The sequence below is a fragment of the Cuculus canorus genome, chromosome 2 (genome assembly GCF_017976375.1).
Source record: "Cuculus canorus isolate bCucCan1 chromosome 2, bCucCan1.pri, whole genome shotgun sequence".
Classification (NCBI taxonomy): Eukaryota; Metazoa; Chordata; class Aves; order Cuculiformes; family Cuculidae; genus Cuculus; species Cuculus canorus.
In genome coordinates this window covers 97,584,585-97,606,909 of record NC_071402.1, presented here as the reverse complement: position 1 = coordinate 97,606,909, position 22,325 = coordinate 97,584,585, and the positions used below count along the sequence as shown (strand labels likewise).

The 22,325-nt window shown below is 37.5% G+C and overlaps 1 protein-coding gene across 1 annotated transcript; it reads left to right on the top strand.

Moving 5' to 3' along the window:
- Window positions 1-5,632: 5,632 nt before the first annotated feature.
- Window positions 5,633-11,955, top strand: PRL (prolactin). Its single transcript, XM_009564167.2, has 4 exons — window positions 5,633-5,803; window positions 6,210-6,317; window positions 8,668-8,847; window positions 11,004-11,955. Exons 1-4 carry the CDS (start codon window positions 5,654-5,656, stop codon window positions 11,193-11,195), a joined length of 630 nt encoding a protein of 209 aa, XP_009562462.2. The 5' UTR covers window positions 5,633-5,653; the 3' UTR covers window positions 11,196-11,955.
- The last annotated feature ends 10,370 nt before the right edge of the window (window positions 11,956-22,325 follow it).

The following is a 22,325-nucleotide window of genomic DNA, read 5'->3' as shown; positions in this document are numbered from 1 at the left end:
TCTTTGCAAATTCCCCTGGGTTTTTTTTTGCTATCATTAACTGGAATTCTACTTAGGATTCACATTTAATATTTCATGGTGCACTTGGGCAAATGTCATCATAGTGCTAATGTTGATAAATTATTTTTGAAACATGTTCTGCCATTTTATTTCTGAGTCTACTTCTGAAATCGTATGAAAGCACACTCGTATTTAAAGTAAACTGAAAATCTTCCAAAGATTTCCACCTTTTTTTTTCTCCATATGGAATCATTTTCCCTTATGTGCTTATCTATTTTTTACCAGCATTCATGCAGAGATCACACTAAGAAAGTACTCAATCCTTATTTTACTGGTTTTGCTGAGAAAAGTATTTGGAGAGAACGCTTTTTAAATTCTTCTGTTCTCTTTATTAAGAAGATGGAGATGAAGAGTTCTTGTTTTACAGAATCCTAGAAAATCAGTTGAATTTTGCACTGAAGTTTCATGGAGATTATAGGAAGTAATCAGAAAAGACAAAATATTTGTCATTTGAAACTATCGAGATTGTTAAAATATTCTGTTTATATTCCTCCTTAAAATGCATTTTTTATATGTTTGAAAATTTAAAGTGCTCTGAGGAGCTGGTTTCGATCCAGATTAAATAGCTCTGCATCTTTCCAAAGCCAACCATTAAATGAAGTTGACTGGATAACTTTGTAAACTATTCTATAAAAGGAAGACAAGAGCAACTATATTTTCAGAATTGTACTGCAACTTACATATGCAAAACAGGAACACATAAAACCTTTTGTTTCATTGTGTATCAGAAGAGTCAGACAATCAGATCACAAATAGGAATATTTTTCTGCACATTCACTTTTGCATTCTCAGTCATTCACATACACAATCTGAGGCTCATCTTTTAAAAAGATAGCAAAAACTTATGCATTAGCTAATGTTCTGTTATTCAATACAGATACTTCCAGGTAAGTAAAGGACAAAATCAAGTGATATTACCCAGTGTTCAGTTCGCCCACTTGAAATAAGAATTTGGTGGAGAAATATTCTATTAGAAAAGATTTTTAATTCCTCTGCAGTAGCTATCAATCAGACAAACAATTTGCATGTATCAAAAACTTTAAATAAAATAAAATGGATAGGAATATTTGATCTGCAAGTACTGATCAATAGTTCTTAATCAAAATGTAAGAGCCTAACTCATGGTCTGCAACCTGAAATGAGGGGGAAAGATAAGATTATTGAGAAACAAGCACTAAATGCTGTTATCTGTAATACTGATATGTCACATGTAATGCCTATGAAGCATGAGTAATGAGCGAAAAGCCATAGAGTCTGCATTTAATAATAAAATCTACATCTAGAAAGACCTTCCTTCAGCATATTGTTTACATCAGTTGATAATAATTTTACTTCCAGAAAAGTTCTTGAATATAAAACAAATGTGATAATTAAAAAAAAAAAAAACCCAACAGCAACAAACCACAATTGAGTTCCTATGTAAAAGACAAAGGGAGATGGAAACATATTGCTAATCACAGCTGTGCTTTGTTGTTCCTGAAGTTGTTCCAGGAGCTTTCTCCTCAGTACTGATGACTGTACAGCTGTTTACAGTGCTGTCCTGAGCTACTGTCAGAATTAGGATGCTATTAAGGGCTAGGATCAGCTTCCTTTACCAAGGTTCAGAGAACAGTCAGATAAGAAGGAATGACAAGTTCTGTATTAAATCTTTGGAGGGTACAAACCCAGGCCACTTTCAAAAGGAAGAGATGAGCACTTTCAACTACTTTCAAAGCTTTTAAACTTTTAAGTAGGACCCATTCCCTAATTCATAAATGAAAATTAATTTTGACCTTTTTATTTCTGGTTATTATAACTTTTCCTCGCTTCTCTCACCTTTGTTTTCTTCTTGGTACTAATAAGAAATTATGGTCTTCACTTGAAGCGCAGGTCTGGGAATCAGGAATTTGGGTTTCTTTCCCCCTCAAGACCTCTGTGCAGCCACAAATAAACACCTTAACCTCTACATCCATTCTCACACTTGAAAGAATTTTACATATGCATTTATCTGCTTAACAGAGAGTTCCTTCTCTCCATCTGCCTATGATTCTTAATTGCTGACAATTTTAATTCATTCCTGTTTGTGAGGTATTTGAGGATTTCAGGATGAAAGGTGCAAGAGAAAAGCAAAGTATATTATTTTGTGGTGAATGCTTTAATTAAAACAGCATGCAATGGTTTCACATAAAACACTCTTTCCTGTGATCTACATTTAAGGTGCTTGTCTACCCTTATACAAGAAAAGAAAGTCTGTTCTCAAAGATAAATCGTATGAGGACCTTGACTTAGCTGATGCTTTCAGGCCTGAGAGAAGCTTCCTGTTCCAGTTATGGTAAATGGAACCTATGGAGTTTACCTGCTGGCTTTGTGAATACCTTCCTTTGTTATCTAGTCCCTTATATTAACTGTTTTCCTTATTTTGGCACCACTACCAACTTCTCAAAATGCCAAGGAAAGCAGAGTAGAAAAAGATTTTCAAATTTATCTGAACTAAATCAAGATCATAAGGTAAGTGGCTGTGCCGTAGAAGACAGCTGTTTTTCTACCATCTATTCTAGAATTTTGGCTGTGACCCTATTCTAATTTTACTGCCTTCATCAGATTGCCACGTTTCCCTGCTGCAGGCAACAACTGCTTCATTTATTCAGCAGGGCCTCAACTTCCAAACAAGATCTATCCTCCAAGTGGAACAAAATGTTCTTAGCAATCATCCTAGACCTTATCATGTGTAGCCCACTTGTTACTCGTTCTGATTTATTGTTAAAGCATCACATTTTACTATTTCACAAGGGATGCCTTCCATGATTTATCCCCTAAATGCTCTACCTTTCTTCTTTGTTGTTTATGATTGCTTCAAGAATCATGTCCATAGTGATGAAATAATGAAGGATTCAATGTTACATGCATACCTGTTCCGTAAATACGGAACAAATTATCTAAAGGCAGGAAAATTCATTAACACTGCATATCTTATTCATTACAATCATCTAATTTGGAATTCTTTTTCATGAGTAAATGGACCAGAGAAACAGATGAGAGATTACACATTTGCTAATATATTCATACAGATTAGATTCACACAAGAAAACAGAGCCAACCTGCTGAGGCTAGTTTGTAGATTACGACAGACACGTCAGACCTGGAAACAAACCCCACTAATTATAACAGCGTATGGTGGACATGCACATCTTTTATGCAGAGAGTTTTCAAGTATAGAGAACAACCTCATGGTTTGTACAAGGATTCTTTTTTTTCTTTATAATGCTGACTTGTTCATGCAACGTGTAATTAAACAGTAGACATATACCTTTTTCTTTTCTGATTGTTGCAAAATACTGCTCTTCTAGTATAAGAACTGCCTGTATTCCTCTAAAAATCTCTCAGACTGAGAATGAAGTCTATCATGATGTGTGTTATGTAATACCATTTTTAATTATATGGAGCTATATACACAGAAAGTCATACCTATAATTTTACAAATAGCAACCTGCCTTTGCAGGATCCTTCACTCCCTTTCTCTGGATAAATGTCAGTAAAATTTATGCTGTTTCTCCCACTGTGGATATTGTAAAATATTATTTACCCCTACAAATAGCCAGAATTTTAACATAAGCAAGTTTGGTTGACTGAAGAAGGAAGGACAAGAAGACAGCAGTGGGGATGGGCAACAGCTGTTAAGGAACATTGAGAATACCTGTCTCAGAACTGACAACTAGCGCTTTCTAGGATCAATGGCATTTGCACCTCATTCTGGGCAAAATGTTGGTGCTCTTTTCATTCAGACATACTCAGGAGCCCACAGGTGAACTTGTTAATGAAATTCCCTCTCACAGTTAAAAATAAAAAACCCACCAAAAATACTGAATATGAATGTGGAAGAAAGGCAATTTGATGTTTGTAATTATCAAGGTAAACTCCACGACCTGCTGAATGTATGCAAAATGGACCCTGGATGGTACATATAAGAGTAGCATGTGCCCAGAATAAGAGTAAGTATTGAGACTTCTTTCTGGTAGAGTAAGTCCTCATACAGGATCCCTACCATGAGCAACAAGGAGGCTTCACTGAAAGGTAACATTTTTGCCATTCTCTTGCTGGTAACTTTAATATTTCTTTAAATTTAGATTGAAATAGAACAGCCTTAGAAACTGACGTCTTCCAGGCACTCAGTGTTCCAGTAATGGTGAAATCTGCCTCCACCTAAAATTTTTAGTGTCCAAAGCTTAGTATTAGAAGGCAGCTTGATACCTTCTTTACTCAGTCTTTTGTTTCTGAAGACTACCTTTGCATTGAGCACCATCATAGAAAATTGGCTTAAAGGACGTGACACCTGTGCACGAAAGCCTGGATTCAGATTGCTTTGCTACACCATTCAGAAAGCAATGATTAAAAGTATTATCCACAAGTCTAGAAGCTATGCAGTAATTTTGAAATTAATGTTTTCATAACCATCTTCAACTTTCTAAGACTGAAAGTGTCAGGCTTTCTAATTCCTAGAATTATTCCCCTGACTACTTTCTTCACTGCAGCATGCGGCATGTGCCTTGTTCATTGGGGAGGAGGAAGGCTTACTACAGTATTATGCAAATACTCTTCTCTTGAATTTAGAGCTAGAAAGAAACTTATCACAGAATAACATTAGGGACAACTCTGCTGATTTATGGGAGTAAATTTTAATTTAGCATTTAAAATCAGTCCAGTGAACCAACACAGGTAGCTGGCCAACCTCCACAACAAAAACTCTAAGAGCACAAAGCAGTGTTCTTTGAATAAGTACGTTTATTTATCAAATATTTGGTGGGGTTTTTTTCCATTGTTTTTTCTGTGCATATTTTATTTCACTGAACAGAAAACTTGATTCGTTATATTAAAAGTTTTAAACAGATGAGGTTGTGTGTTTTAGATAATAAGAAGTCCTCTATATCAGTTTCAGAAGCTCAGGAGAAAAGCCAAATATTCTCTCTGATTTCTCAGCAGTAGGCAATTTAGGGTTAAATTCTAGAAAGCAAAGCAAGACAGCTGCTGGAAATCTTCTGAAGGAACTCCCAGGACAATCAAAACCTTAAGTGAGTGACCTAACCACCCTCCCACAAAATTAATTAAAACTCCAAATATTTGCAAAGAAGAAAATGAACAGTGGGAAGGAAGAATAAAAAAAAAGAAAGAGACCAATATATTTTCCAAACTTATATTTCTGTACAGATATAATGATATATTTTATTTATCTATATTTATGTTTGATTTTTTTTCTCCCATTTATAACTATGTAATAAAGTCAGGCACAATAGTAAGAAACTTCAGAATACAGTGTACAGTGCAAAACGAGTTACCCTGTCTCTTCAAAATCTCTAGCAGTCTCTGACATACAATCAGGATGACAGAGGGGAGAAAGGATTACAGAATTATAGTGCTTCCCTCCTTCACTGATTTTCAGCAGCCATCGCAGGGGATACTCTGAGCCATATGACAGCATAGCCAAATAACCCAGTACCCCAGTCTGTTACACATGGCTCTGACAGCTAATTCTAAATGCACATACAAGTCAATGTGATTCCATTTTGCTTTATTTTAAACCTGGACAGGTTTGTTGCTGGTAGTCCTTCTGGTGTCCATCATGCTCCTGACAAAGGAAGGAGTGACATCCTTGCCAATTTGCTCCACTGGATCTGTTAATTGCCAAGTTTCCCTTGGGGAACTTTTTGACCGGGCAGTTAAACTTTCACACTACATTCACTTCCTCTCTTCGGAAATGTTCAATGAATTTGTAAGTACTCAGCCTTTTCCTGAGAATGGGAACACATAAAAATGCAAGTTAATACTTTTTAAGCACAAACGTGTTAGCATATGAAATCTTTCAAGAAGTAAACAAATATGACTGCACAGACAGTGACAGTCCCAATGGTGACCAAATCTGTGTGTAGTGCTGACCATCACTAGTATTCCCAACATCTCTATTAAAAGACACCTTTTTCCCACTATTCTTTATCTGTGGGACAAGTTTGTGTTTGCTGGATGCCAGTTTCACTCTAAAGACTCACCAGAAACTTTTGACCTTTACAGCAGAAAAGCAGTGATAAAAGCAATGGAACAACAATTAGTTAATACAGTGTTTGAATTGAAGCTCTTCTTGCCTATCTGTTTCAATAATGCCTGTCCTTGCTGATCTGCAGGATGAACATTATGGTCAGGGCCGGCATTTTATTGCAAGAGCTGTTAATAGCTGCCACACTTCCTCCTTAACCACTCCTGAAGATAAGGAGCAAGCTCAGCAGATTCATGTAAGTGCAATTTCTAATGTCATTCAGTGTGAGATAGAGTGTGGGGTGGTGGCGGGAGGTTAAGGAATAGAGACAGCAGGCAGAGAGAAGAAGAAAATAGCACAATCAGAATAAAAAAAGAAAGGAAGAGGAAAGCACCAAACAGCCAAGAAAAGTTTATTTAACATTTGCTGATATTAAGTTACAGACAATACAGAATACACAAGTACCAGTAATAGTCATTAGATGCAGTCATTGCATCTTATTTCCAATTATAACATCACACAGTAATGCCAGTTCCCATGCTTGTACAGCACTGAGAACACCACAACCTTTGAACATTATCTTAAAGCACCTTATAGACACCTATCATTAACAAACATAAAACATTCACTATATAGTGAATGCTTTACATAGGCAGAGCTAAAGTTTTCTAGTAAGTGAAAACACTGATATTATAAAGCAAATGTTAAATATATTCTTGCTGTTATCAATAGGCAAAAGAGATCACATCATCATCCAAAACCAATGACTCCAGTGCAAAATACCGCAAAATACTTGTAAAGAGACACATACTACATACATCAGTTTAATAATTATAAACTTAAGGGAAGATGAAGACCATCTTGTTCAGCCTGCGCTCAATGATACAGTTTGAAAATACTCTGGAGAAAAAAAAAACAAGCACAGGTTTATGAATGAGGGTGTGCCAGAGAGAAAACTTTATCAGTTTCACGTGGTGACAGCCTTGCAATCCCTGTATCAACATCTTGTCAGTATGTCAGTCAGAATTTTCTGTTAGGAGCAATAGAATTCATAGCCCTGGATATGTAACAAGTCTGTGTTCACATCCAGTCCATCTAGGAAAGAAGAAATGGTTGAATACTACCATAACCATAAGCTTTATGAATTTTTATTGGCCATAAGAAAGGACAGTTTTTAAAACCAGAGAGCTATTCCTGAAGGAACCTTTGTTCAAATGGGAGAACAGATGAGTTACAGAGAGGCAATAAAACTTTTTTTGTGGTTTGCCATAGTGTGCGCCTTCTATTCAGTAATTAATTAAAAAAAAAATCATTGGATTTTAAGATGTTCACCAAAAATTAGATAAGGAGTTCTGTATTTTTCAGAGATGAAAGAGTTGTACTTGCTACTTTTTTATGTGGAGAGGATTTAATATTTCCCATTACAATAGTGTAACTGATTGTGCTAGTATTGTAAAACATGATGACGACAATGACAAGCTTCAAAAACACAATTGCACAAGAGGTTTGTAGGACAGGGCTATAGAATATTCAGTGGTAGGTGCTGGAATAAGTTCCCAAATCACTATGTCTGAGGACATTGTTCTAAATGGTACTGGGTCCAGCTCTGTTCAATGTCTTTATCAATGACCTGGATGAAGACATTGAGTGCACCCTCAGCAAGTTTGCAGATGACACTAAGCTGGGTGGAAGCATGGATCTGCTGGAGGGTAGGGAGGCTCTGCAAAGGGACCTGTACAGGCTGGACCGCTGGGCTGAGACCAATGGCATGAGGTTTAACAAGGCCAAATGCCGGGTCCTGCACTTAGGGCATAACAACCCTGTGCAGTGCTACAGACTAGCAGAAGTCTGGCTAGAAAGCTGCCTAGAGGAGAAGGACCTGCGGGTGTTCAGACGATTGAACATGAGCCAGCAGTGTGCCCAGGTGGCCAAGAAGGCCAATGGCATCTTGGCTTGTATCAGAAATGGTGTGACCAGCAGGTCCAGCGAGGTTATTCTCCCTCTGTACTCGGCACTGGTGAGACCGCACCTTGAGTACTGTGTTCAGTTCTGGGCCCCTCACCACAAGAAGGATGTTGAGGCTCTGGAGCATGTCCAGAGAAGAGCAACGAAGCTGGTGAGGGGGCTGGAGAACAAGTCTTATGAGGAGCGGCTGAGAGAGTTGGGGTTGTTTAGCCTGGAGAAGAGGAGGCTGAGGGGAGACCTTATTGGTCTCTACAACTACCTGAAAGGAGGTTGTGGAGAGGAGGGAGCTGGCCTCTTCTCCCAAGTCGCAGGGGACAGGACAAGGGGGAATGGACTCAAGCTCTGCCAGGGCAGGTTCAGGCTGGACATCAGGAAAAAATTTTTCACAGAAAGGGTCATTGGGCACTGGAATAGGATGCCCAGGGAGGTGGTTGAGTCACCTTCCCTGGAGGTGTTTAAGGGACGGGTGGACAAGGTGCCGAGGGGCATTGTTTAGGGAGTGTTAGAAATGGTTGACTCAATGACCCAGTGGGTCCCTTCCAACCTAGTGATTCTATGATTCTATGATTCTAAATGCTTCCTAATGCTGCCATTACTTAGTCTTCCTACTTTAACTGCCTTTTCTTAACCTGGGTGAGTAGCACGAAGCCCTCCTGAATTTAGTACTGGGAATGCTACGCTCCTGGAATGAACCCCTGATCCATTTGGCTTCTGAAGTACAAAGAATCAAAGAAGCTCCAGACACCATCCTCCGGAAGGCTGTAGAGATTGAAGAACAAAACAAGCGGCTCCTGGAAGGAATGGAGAAAATAGTTGGGCGGGTAGGTATTAGATCCTTAACATCCTTCCAGCCTTTTGCTGTAAGGAAGATGTTTACAGCGATAGGCCCTCCCTACCTGGAGTAGGAAAGGAAACAGTAAATGTGAAAGAGAAAAAGGAGCCAAGATAGCTGAATCTGACAACTTTTCAGCTTTCCTCTTTCAGCTTTCCTCTCAGCTTTCTTCTTTCAGCTTTCTTCTTTTCTGCTATCTTGCAATTTCTAACTGTGATGTGATCTGCATAGCATCATCCAACTCCTGTTTCAAAGACAGGTGTAATCATTGGGACTGATAATCATTATTCAACCTTTGAATATTTTGAATATGCAATCCTGATTTTTTAAGGCTCCATCTGTGTTTTTTCCAATGCACATTTTATATGTATATTTTAGCGTATTTATATGCATCTGTATACATATAGGTATTGTGTATAGTTTTCAGAAACAGACACTGTGTTTAAAACTGTCCTGGAAGTCTGGGCTATTGCAATGATGTGGCCCAGAGCAAAGTAATAATGGTAATTTTCATTTGTCTTTTCACACCATAGTGGTTCCCCTGAACTCCTGCTTTGATTTTGTTCCCCCTACACTCGTAAGGTTAGACAACAAGGCCGTTGTCTGCCAAAACCCATGCTCAAATATCCCTTGTTATCAGTAATTTATTGAAAGCTTTCCTGAGTAAAATCAGTACTAATTTGTTTATTTTTAAAGGCAGCTCTGTTAGTCCCTGCATGTATCATTCTGTCAAAAAACTAGGGGTTAACAAGAGACTTTACTGGCTCTTGCTTAGGATCTGAGCAGTTGAACAGGATCACTGTACCCACCATTTTCCTCTGGTGGATACCTGCTATAGATAACCAGGTAAAGGGGAGAGATTTTTACTAATACTGAATTAACTAAATCTTTTCAAGACCTCTGTCCTGTGTTACTTCTGTGTGAAATCAGTCAATGGACTTAAAAGTTACTGTAGAATGGTTAGAATGAGTATAAAAAGCGCACATAAAAGGGATCACATATGGCCTTCCTCCCTCTGAGTTAGGTGTCTCATTACTCAGAAACCTTAGTCCAGCCAGGCCACAAATGGATTTATACATCTTTATCCCATATCCACGTGTAAAAAGGGTGCAGGCAAGGATCCAAGCTAACAGTAGAAGTCAAGTGCTACTACAATTATCCTGTCACCACCTTCTCATTCACATTATTTACTTAAGGAGTTTGAAGGTAAAACTGGTAAATTTATTAGAGTTAAAGCACATTTTTGAGTGATAGCAAGTTGATCTTTTTTTTGCCTGTTGCTTAAACTGAGTAGTAGAGGCTCCACAAATACTATTGTACATGCTTTTACAAAGTACAACTGGTGGTTATATGGTTGGACTCAATGATCTTGAAAGTGTTTTCCAACCTAAATGATTCTGTGGGGAATAAAGGAAGATGCAGAAGCACTACTAAGCACAGACTTAGTCTCTGCTATGAAAGGTAGGTTTCTGTGATACGACAAAATTAATGACTGTTTCTTTCAAACAAGGTGACCTAAACCAATCAAGACTCAGATATTAACCCTCTACATGAGTTCATAAGTTCCTACATGTAGCTTGTAAAAGTAAAGGTCATTGTATCACTCAGCATTTTTTTTTTTTAATGGAACATGAGGTACAATGCATGTGCCTGGTTGAGTGGTTTGCCTGGTAACAAGTTCTGGAAGCTGCCTATATCAGAGAGATCACCTAAGAGAATGGTGGAGACAAACCTGGAGAAACACACAAAGAAGTTCCAAGCACAAGTGCTAACAAAAATTTCAAGGCAGAGGGAATAAAAAAAAAAAAAAGTCACTGATGAGTCTGTGCATGAAGGAAGGTTTGATTTCTCTGCAAAGTCAGATTCCGCTGGACGTCGGTTAACATTCTAATTCTCTCAAAATACTACTGACACAGTGAAGCTTTTTACATCTTTTAGGGAAATAAACAGAAAAATCTGACAAATTCATTCCAAATATTCATGAAGACACAGAATATTATTCAGAATAGCGAGAACCATCACAGGAAACACTTTATAAGCCATACATTAGCAACCAGCATTCCTCAAGGCAAGTATTTTGAATGCTCTGTTCTATATCCAGTTAAATTCACTGTCATGTACTACAGTATCATTTTGTGTCTTTAGGTTCATTCTGGTGAAGTAGGAAATGAAATATACTCTCAGTGGGAAGGCCTTCCATCCCTGCAACTTGCTGATGAGGACTCCAGACTCTCTGCCTTTTACAACCTGCTGCATTGCTTCCACAGAGATTCCCACAAAATTGACAACTATCTCAAGCTCTTAAAGTGTCGCCTAATCCATGGTAGCAATTGCTAGGTACTCATGGGCCTAAACACTTACTGAAATCATTCATCATGGTGTTCTTGTTGCTTTGCCATGTTTCATTGTAAACTTTATGAAAAGTCACGCTTTTCAGCACAGCATCAGCATTGTCAGTAGTTTTCAGGCTTGTTTGTGTGAGTTCTGGCTGCAACTATTAGCACTGTTTATCTTCATGTTTTAAAATGTTATGAATTACTTGTACTACAAGACTATACTTTTCTGCCTAACCTCCTTACCCACTAGCATATCAGTCATAACCAGATGATGCAGATACAAATAAAAATTCTATTAAATCCAAAAGTGGTATTCAATAATATCAGTGAATAAAAAATAGCTGGCACAGTTTTTGGATCTCTGTCTCTGGTTACTGATACATGACAAGCTTATATCCATTGCCCTCTACCACCCCTCCAAAAAAAATAGGAGGAAAAAAAGGAGGGACATCAAAAAGCAGGTTATTTATGTATTACACTAAACTACCCTAAGCTAAAAGTACAGTCTGAAATATAATCTACTCGGATCGATGCTTTTACTCTGTGCAAAAACTGTCTTGGTAAAGAAAGGTAAGACATTCATCCTGGCTAACATAGCCATTGATTCCCCATCTGGAATTTTAAGGACAGAGATCCTGGTATATCTATGTCTATGACTGTTTTGAGAAGAGACATTTCCAACGGAAAGTTCATCACATTTGACAAATGAGGGCAAAGGAGCAAATCGAGGGCAAAGGAACCAAGAGGTTTCAGTAGGCCCCAAAGGGAAGTGCTGGGCAATCATTCAGGATCGTATCCACCTACCCTTCCCATTCTTCACAAGCGATATGGTTGTTGCAGTTGCCCTGAAACTTTCAAGCTACGAAAAGGCACTAGCTGAGATAAGGTGTCTGCTGCTCTAACCCCGAAGTATCTCCATTCATTCATAACACTACAGTTAAACACTGGGAAATCGGAGAGACCAAAACAATTGACTACATTTGAAATAATCTGGGTTAGTCACACAGCAAGTAAGAAGTTAAATAGCAGCAGGAGCCATTGACCATATCTATACACTGTCTCTGTAAGCCATAAACAAATTCAATCTTGGCTTCTTCACACAGCTCCGCCAAAGAGGAGCTTAAATGCAAACCAGTTCCTCATGGCTTTGGCTGCCTACTAGGCAAGACTGCTGCGTTGCTCCAGAGTTAGGCCAGCTTGAATAAAGAGCAAAACACCAAAGAAGATGGGTTTGAGAGTCTACCATAACAGAATAAGCACAGCTGTAACAGCTAGTTACATAAGAGATTAGATAACATAACCTTGTAGAAAGGTCTCATTTTAGCCACCTCTATAAGGATACAATTATACTTACATTTCTTATTACATGTGTGTGTGTGTGCATATATATATATATACAGGACTTTTAATATCTCCATGTTTTCAATTATTGATTGCCTCAGACCTCATCTGGATGAGTCCATTCTTAATATATATACAATCACCTGTACAGCAAACAAATTCTCTGTTGGACAGTCATAACTGATGTCTTTCATAAGCTCTGAAATGCACAAAACTTGGAGCATATGCAACAGCAGTTTAACAACAAACAGCTGTACAACACCACAGTCAAGGTAGATACTGGGTAAAGTATGTTAGGCAAAATGTAAATGCTCAGACTAGAATTTAATCTGATTACAATACTCAGTTTTCTCTTACAATGCTAATGGAAAAAAAAGTATTTGGGGGGAGAAAAAACATTGTCTATATCACAAATGCTCAGAATTACAGTATGAGTTCTTATTCAAAAGAAGAAAATGAATAATAGGACTAGTCTGTATTGAGCTGGAAAAATTATTATGTCTCACTGAGTAAACTCCCACCTCAGAATCTCTTTAGAATTCAAAACCAACTTGATCTATAGGGCAGACAATCAGAATTTTACACTTACATGACTAGATCTAAAACAATTACTGTCATTAACTGCTTATAAATTACAATTGTTTAAAACTTGCATGCACTGGTTTTATTGTAGCCTGGTTGAGTACAACTATGAATTTTAATTTCATAAAGAGGAATGGAAGAGAGTGACAAAGAAAGTTTCTAAACAACTGAAAATTTATTGGGTTTGCAGCTGTCTAGCTAAGGGGTACCTAAAAATGATCTGGTTAACATTCTTGAGTCATCACAGCTGTCAGAGACAGAAAGACACTGAACCCTATGAACACATTCAAAGCTACACTTTCATTTTTATGTGTCCTGGCACAGAAAATGCCTACAGACTCTAAATATTCAAGCCACAATACAGGCCAACTGGCAACTCTATTTTTTTCAGTTGCTAATAGAAACAATCTAGTCTTATCTCACTAATATTTTATTATTTAGTGCATGTTTATAAGACCTGAGCAACAACTGTCTTTCGTCCAATAAAAATAGTTATGTATCCAACCTCTTATTTTATACAAAATTGAATTAAGAACAAGCACGTTCTTTATAAATGAAAGAAACTGATATCAATAAGAGTTTTACTCCAAGTGTTTTAACTTTTGGCTACTTCAGCTTTCCAGTATCCAAAATGGCTTGTTTTCTAATTATTTATTCAATACCCAAATTGGTCATACTTAAATCTTTGGTTTCTTTACTTCTGTTCCTTTTACATTGCTTAGTGATGGGAATGGAAAGATCCACATGGCTGAAAGATAGGCTCAGTGCTGTTGAAAATGATATTCAAATTCCCATGGATGGCACTAAATTTAAGATAAGACCTTGTGACACCAAATCTAAGTGGTAGGAAGTTCAAATCAAATTGTCATTGGGAACACTTATCACTGAACACAACACAGCAATAGAGGTATGCAAAATAAAAATCAAACTTGCTATTCATGACTTGTGTCTAGACCTAGGACTATATCCAACCATTTGAGCAAACAGAAATAATTTTGAGGATGATTTTAAAGCCAGTAAGGGAAGATTTTATTGACAGTATATTTCATTTGGAATCAGCTGCTTAACTACAAAAAGTCTCCAGTGGTTTAACTCTTAGTAGGAAAAAAAAAAATATTATAACTTGGTAACTCATCTGTACAACACTTGCACAATATTATTTCAAAAACCATCCACAATTCTAATAACAAGGGATGCGGTGTAGAAACCACATGAACCATCTAAATTTCATTTCTGAACAAGAGAAATTCTCTGAGGGCTACATTTTAAACTAAGTCTGCTTATTATAAATGATATGTATACAAACAATGAATTACGTCAGAGATGTACAATCAGTAATCATACTTACACACATACCCATATAGTACAGAAATCAAACACTACAGTCCTGCATAGGAATAACATCACAGGCATACACATTCCCACTGAAATTACTGAGTTTACTGATCTGTAAAGCTATTTACACATAGAGCTATTTCTATCTCAAGCTTTTAACAGCTTCTGCCTGCAAATTACTTGGGTAAATCTTGAAGACTGAAGCTGAGACTCAATGTTCAACTACATTGAAATTTAACACTAACTATCCATAATTTATTTTAAGTGTTAAAAAAAGATATATCCCCCTATAAGTGAACATTAAAATTGTACATTTTTTCATAGGGCTTTTAAATTTTCTTTCATGTATTAAACTATGATGAGGAAATGAAAACAGTGCCTAATGTCCTCTGAACTATATCTTTTGTTTGTTTGTTTGTTTGTTTTTAAGATCCCTTAGACACATTCTGAGGATAACGGAGAAAATGCCATTTTAAAGGAAATACAGAATCCACCTTTCAATCTATAATTTTATCATGCACTGGGGGAAAAAACAAACCCTGTTTCTTACTTTGTCACTGATTTTCTTTCATACCACCATGTTTATGCTCTTTTAATCATTCAAGAAGCACAAGAATCTCATGCTAACATTCTGGTTTTAGGAGGAAGAATACATTGCCATCGCGTACTGTCTTCTAATTTATGTGTCCAAAAAAGAAACGCAGGATATAATTGCTTTTTGTTCCTTTCCTTATGAAGGATTTCTGAATTTCTTTCATTGAGTGGCAACATTTCATATCAGTATTGCCCAGCACATATTATGTTCTTTGTCCTCGGTACACAGTGCAAGTGGCAACAAACTAAGTGAAATGAGGTTACAAAGAGACTTTCAGGGTCACAGAAATACTTGGTCTCTGGCTCTAGAAGTACTAATGTACTGGAAGATGAATGTTCATTTTTTACCTACTATTGACACTAAGCCCCACTAAAAGTCCTGAAGGTATGTCTTGAACAGAGCCCTTTACTGGCAATTCCTGTATTTCACAACCATTTAAAAAATTATGGCATAGACACTCATCAAACTTGCTAAAGAACACTTTTTAATCAAACACTTCATCACATTTCTTCCAGCCTGCTACCAGAAAGTGTTTTGCCAAGCATAAAAATGATCAGTATTTACCAACTATATTTAATAGTAGTAGTCCCTCAAAAATTCACTTTTCCTGTCAAACATCACCACGCTAATTATGGGAACAATTTTCCTTTTTTAATAAATGAAAGGATTCATTACACTGAAGAGTTCAGATCACTTATTAATTCACATGAGTGACAGTGTGAGTCATAAAAAATGCTAAAAGCACTAACCCTGGCACATCAAAGAAGCTATAAAACTCATATCGTTTGTACCATATACAACATGTTGCAAAGGAATTTGTGGAATATAAAATATGTAATATGCATGTGCATTCAATGAATAGGAATTAATTTGACAAAAAAAAAAGGGTCCCTTCCAAGCAAGGTCCTGCTCTGTTTGCTTCAATTCAAACAAGTAGGAATCATAAATATGCAAGATGTGGTATATAACATAGCTTGTCTCTGCAACTTTCTTTTCACTCTGTTGTTAAGGTAGGAATAATTCATAAAATATATGTAGATATTATGTTTAACTTTACTGACTTCATGTTTGAAAGCACTTGTGCATAGTTTGCAGGATTAGACCAATAATCATACATAACAATAAGTTCTTTCTTTAGCCAGATGATTGAAATAACAATAATCTTCCTCAGGAGCCATTCTTGGGTGATTTCCAGCCTGATTTCATGGGCAAGAATAGTTCATATAGCTCAAAAAAGTTTTCAAGCCTTTTGATGATTATCCAAGCCTAACAAAAGCCTCAGAATCTTTTGGATGTTCCAACATCCTGGACCTACATCACATGTACTATAACTTAATATGACAAAAGCTACTTGAATTAATTTGATTTGAGTGGTATCTTCATGAAACACATGAAATAGAGACCATGGGTTCTCATGTCAATGCTAATGCAATGAGCAGCTCAGCAATTCTTTAAAGTGGCTTTTGTGTTACTGGCAAGGAACCTGTTCTTCTGCATCCCTATTGCAGCAAGGTGAGAACAAACAAACAGATTCTGTTCTTTATCATCTTGTACTAGAAAATATATCATCATATTAGAAAATTCTCTCATGGTCTCTCAAGAGTTATGTGAAGGAAGAAACTAATGCAGAATTGAGTTTAATGAAACATTAGCTTCTGATGGGTAGCACCTTAAAAAATGTAAAGCAAAAAAAATCAGAAATGGTTTACAAGAAGTTTAAGATATCCATGGGTTTTTATTTTCATTTGAGACTGCATCTAAGTGAAAGTAAGGTTTAAGTGAATATAAGAAATAAAGAGACTCATACAAAAGCAAATCTTGAAGCAGACTGGTATCAAAGCATGGCATGTCTGATATAGCCTCTTTATGAATTATATCAGGGATTATGAATTCTGTCTTGGTCTAAATTGAAGGTAATATATATCTATTGTCATAGCATAAATCTAACTAGGGACAAAACAGCAGAACACTGGTGCTACGGTCTTGAACATGCACAACACAATTTTGGGAGATGGTCAACAAAGACCACCTGCTATCCTCCAAGCTATGTACTGAATCATAGAATTATAGAGTGGTTTGGGTTGGAAGGGATCTTTAAAGATCATCTAGTCTAACACCCCTGCCACGGGCAGGGATACCTTCCACTCAAGTTGCTCAAGCTTTATCCAACATGGCCTTGAAATTTTGTGATGATGAGGCATACGCAATTTCTCTGGGCAATCTGTTCCAATATCTTACCACTTTCATTGTTAAAAACTTCTTCCTTTTATCCAATCTAAATTGATCCTTTTTAGGTTTGCAACGGTTGCCTCTTTTTACTACAGGACAAGACTCCCCTTTTATATACTGAAAGGTATATATAAGGTCCCCCTGGAGCCTTCACTTCTGCAGGCTGAACAACCCCAAATCTCTCAGTCTTTCTTAATAGTAGAGGTGTTTCAGTTCACATTTTTGTAGATTTCCTCTGGATCTGCTCCAACAGGTCCGTGTCTTCCTTGTACTGGGCAGCCCAGAACTGGACACACTACTCTAGGCAGCATCTCACAAGAGCAGACTAGAAGGAGAGAATCACGTCCCTCAACTTGTTGGCCATGCTTGTTTTTGTGCTGCCCTGGAAAATGACAGCTTTGGTGTTTATACAGAGTGTAGTTGTCTTTCTGGTCTGCAAGCAGACATTGCTGGTTCATGTCCAGTTTTTCATCCACCAGTACCTCCAAGCCTTTCTCCACATCTATTTATCCCCCCAGCTTGGATTGATGCTGTGGATTGCCCCGACCCAGGTGCAGGACTTTGCATTTGGCCTGTTTGCATGGGCCTACTCCTCAAGCCCATCAAGGTCCTTCTGGATGGTATCCCTTCCTTCCAACAAATAAGAGAATGAAAAATTAGTTTTCATCTTTCACAGATGAAACATTATTTTGACTGAATTCTAACCTAAAACCAATCAGCAAGACTTATTTTATGTATTTTGAGTTATAGACAGGGCAAACTGTTAAAACTTGGTACTCAACATAATAGATTTATATATTGAAAGAGGTAGCACTCATAAGGTAGTCTCTTGAAAGTAGAAAGTTATTTTATATTAATCCATATCTATAATCAGGATGCTGAGACTTTTTAAATCGTTGTTTTTTTGTAAAATATAAAGAATATCACATTTTGATTGTACATGTTGAAGGCATAAGGAAAATGGACTACATCTTTCCTAAAGCTAGTTACAAGCAGGTAGATATTCCCCAAAAGATCATAAAGTTAAAGTCAACTGAAGAAATGCTTTTTTATATTTCCCATGATCTTTTGTCTAAAAAACCCTTGCAATTTCTTTATGTGCAATGAACATGTAGTAGGAAAGCTCCCTTCCAGCAAATACAGAGACATTCTAAATCAAACCATTCAAATGATGCTTCAGGATTTCTTCCCATGTATTGACCAAAACTAATTCTGGATTCACAATTTTCAGAAAGAAAATTAAAGTTTTCACTGAAATTGCCATTTTAGTAGATAAGAAAGAAGCCTGTGATTTCATCATATTCCCTCTCATAAGGAAATACTCCTCAAATAGGGAATTACATCAACCTACCATTTTAACAACAGTTCAAGAAATATTTCTCAGTCGAAAAATGGATCAAAAGAACAGTAAGTATGACTATGTACACCATGTTGTACATAGACTATCAATACACATTTCGAGATGAAAACATACATGTCAACTGAACAAATAGCATGATGAACATAAGAGCTTTCTTTATGATAATTTTTGGAAAGCAATCTTTGATATGGCATCCAGAGACAGTCACAAGTCTATTAGTTAACATAGACTTTCAAGTAACATCTAACAAAGACACCTGATCCAGTACCACTGTGGGTAAAAAAGAGACACTGTCGTAACTCTTGTCTCTGTGGCCAGCGCCTACACAGCAGAAATATGCAAGGATTATATCAATGGAAATGACTTTTTTTCCTCTTCCTAAACAAGCTTATTTCCTTTAGAAATTAGCAGATACCTCCCTATTCACAATTAGTTGTCAGTGGTTGCAAGTTATCAGATTTTTCCAGTGAGTCTCCAAAGACTGGTTATTTCTTCCAAGGAAAGAAACCCAACTTCAATCACATATTGAACATGCCAGGGCAAACTGTATTAAAACTTAGTCCTCAACATAATAGATTTATATATTGAAAGAGGTAGCATTCATAAGGTTATCTTGAAAGTAGAAACTTAATTTATATTTATCCATAATAAGGAAGTTGAGACTTTTTAAATTGGTGGTGTTGGTTTTTTTTTTTTTTCTAAAATATAAAGAATATCACATTGTACATATTGAAGACATAAGGGAAATGGAATACATCTTTCCTAAAGCCAGTTACAAGCAGGTAGATGTTCCCCAAAATATCGTAAAGTTATGGACAATTGACGAAATGCTTGCCCTTTTGTCACCTGCAAACTTATGGACTTTGAAATCCTAATGGAACTGAACCCAAACTCTGAATCACTTGTTTAAGTAGCCATTACAAGAATGAAGCGTGCTGAAAACTGAAAACAGTGAAGGACTGAGCCTGATTTAACACAGCTCCATGGCTGGAAGAAAAGGCTGTTGTGAAGCTCTGTGCCAGCCCTGGGCACTGTTCACCAAAGAGCACAACGCTCAGCATGGCCCATCTGGGCACACAGTGCCTAACCTGCACAGCCCTCATTGCTCTTTCGACATGCTGTACCCACCCTGAGCATCCTTACTTTCCAGCAACATAGCCAGGGAAGGGGACCGGGGCCAAGTGTCTGGTTTGAATGAAGGCAGGTTACCCATTAACCCTGGTAGCAATGGGGAGAAGCCAGTAGGCCAAACTGCCTGCTCGGGGTTTGCAAGACACCTCATGCCTACTGCTGCCTCCAGAACCTTCCATGCAGGCTAAGGGGCTTGGGGGAGCTGGGCCGGGGCAAGTATCTTTCATCAGGCTACAGAGAGCCAGGCATGCATATACATTATTGTAAACAAATAGGGCAGGGGGGAATAACCACAGTGTAACTCCACTACCAAGTTCAGAACATTTAATGGGTAGCAGGTTTTCTTGTGGGTTTTTTTTGGGGGGGATTTTTTTCTAATGCAACTGACAAAATCCGGCAACAAGGCACAGTGTAAAAAGTGACATTTTGACTCCAAGGAAGGAATTATTTGCAATTTGTTTTGAACAGAAGCTTAGTTCATGTCAGATGTGAACCTCCAGACAATCATTAGTTTAAACTGCCTGCTATGTGTTTAAAAATTTCAGTCAATTTAGAGCTGATCTGAATTGCAAATTGGATGGTAATAAGCCATTAGGGAACAACATATCTCTCTTTCACACTTGCAACCCTCAGCTTTAAGGGGCCCTGACTATACTGAAATATGAAAATATCACTTAAGTCATGTGCGTTCCCAACAAACATGGAAATGGAGAGGGTCCAGAGTTAGAAAGCACCAGTTGGAAAAGAAGACTGGAAGCCACCACAGGAGAGAAGAAATGGGTGTAGTCCCTGCTTTGAACAAGAGACGGACAGTTTTCCACAGAATAAATAGTCTTGCTGGTGACACAGTCATACACAGGCCAGATATCTGACAAATGCTTGGTTACATGGATTTCTAAGGGTCTGAGGCATTTCTCATGCTGTGTGAAACCACTTCTGTGAATGAGTTTGAGCTTTGCATCACTTAAGGTTTCCTGCACAAAGCTACACATTTTTCCTCAAAATTAGCTGTCTAATAACCTTCCGTGTTCAAATGAGTGAAAACACAAATTTTTTTTAATTCTTGAGCTTTCAGCTCAAGACAGTGTTCTGCAATGTACAGATCCACTGACTGAGAAGACACCTGCACAACTAAAACAAAAATACCTTTTAGATTATTGCATTAAACATCATAGATTCTATCCTGAGTATCTTTTCCCACTGAAGAACATTACAAATTAGCTACTGATGTTTCATAGGTATTTCATAGGTGTTTCATAGGTGGAAAGACCTTTTTCTACAGCCCTATAGCCACTCTTGAATAGCTGTCACTGGTTTTTTACACTGCCTCACAAAATTTACATGCCTTATAAAACTTATCTATTTCATGGTTTCTTGAGTCTGCAGCTGAGGCTGACTCTATGCCTCACCATACCAACTGATAAACAACATACTCTCTAGTTTCAATTAGTTTCCCTTCCAGCTATGATGAAGGGAGAAATGCAGACTTCTGAACTGCACCTGTAAAGTTAAGTGGTGGTACCTTATTACCAGTTAGTGCAGTGGATGTTCCTACCCCATCCAACACTCTTGCAACTCTACAAATAAACAGTTTCCTAATAAGGTTCTGGGATTCCTTTCCTCCTGAATCTGTATGTGTCAATATAGCTTCTGGAGATTTTATTTCTAGAGAATCTGCTTTTTGAGGGGGAGACTAGTCCACAGACATTTAGAGCAGACCATAGAAACTCTGCAGAGTCTCACCTCATGGGAGGCCCAGCTGAACCAAATGCTGCTGTGTTAGCACACATGCTGGGCTGGATTTCTGCAGAACATGCTTTCGCTCTCAGGAGAGCATTAAAGTGGATATTCCGTTAATGCTTTCATGGCACATCCGCTCAATCCCCTCTGCTTTTCAGAGATAACACCTTAAAATTGTTGACTGCAGGTGAATTTGGATATTAACATGGCATCTCAGCTTTCCTAGAAGGTTCATGTCAGCTTCTGTCCAGTTCGCAATATGCTAAAAAGGGGATTGCTTGCATAGCACCTTTTATTGAACTGCCAAGCAGTGGCAAGGAAATAAGCAAGGTCAAATAAGTCAAAATTAGACTGCTGAGCCAGAGATTTTTGCATAAGAAGAAGGAACCTAAGCAAGGAAAGTGCAACTCAGGTAAAACTATGGGAGCAGATGAATAGTACAAGAGCTTGATTAACCAGCTTCCCACAGAGGACTGAAAAAAAGCCTCTCAGACTGAGCCTCTCTGCTTCAATCTGTACCTGCTAGCACACATCTGAACTAACCTTAACATGGGATAGTTCTACTGGCATAGGCTTCTAAATCTTGTTGTATATATATTTAACACTTGCAAGAAGTTATATTCTATGAATATTAAAAACAAATGGATAAGGTATTTTCCATATACAAAATTTCATATAAAAAGGATACAGCAATATAAATAAGCTTCAGACAGGCAAAATCTGAGACTGTGGTTTGGATTATTTTTTCAAGGATAGATACAACTAAAACTACTTGAGTATACCATCTTTGCAGGCAATTCTGTACCAGTAAAAGTAAA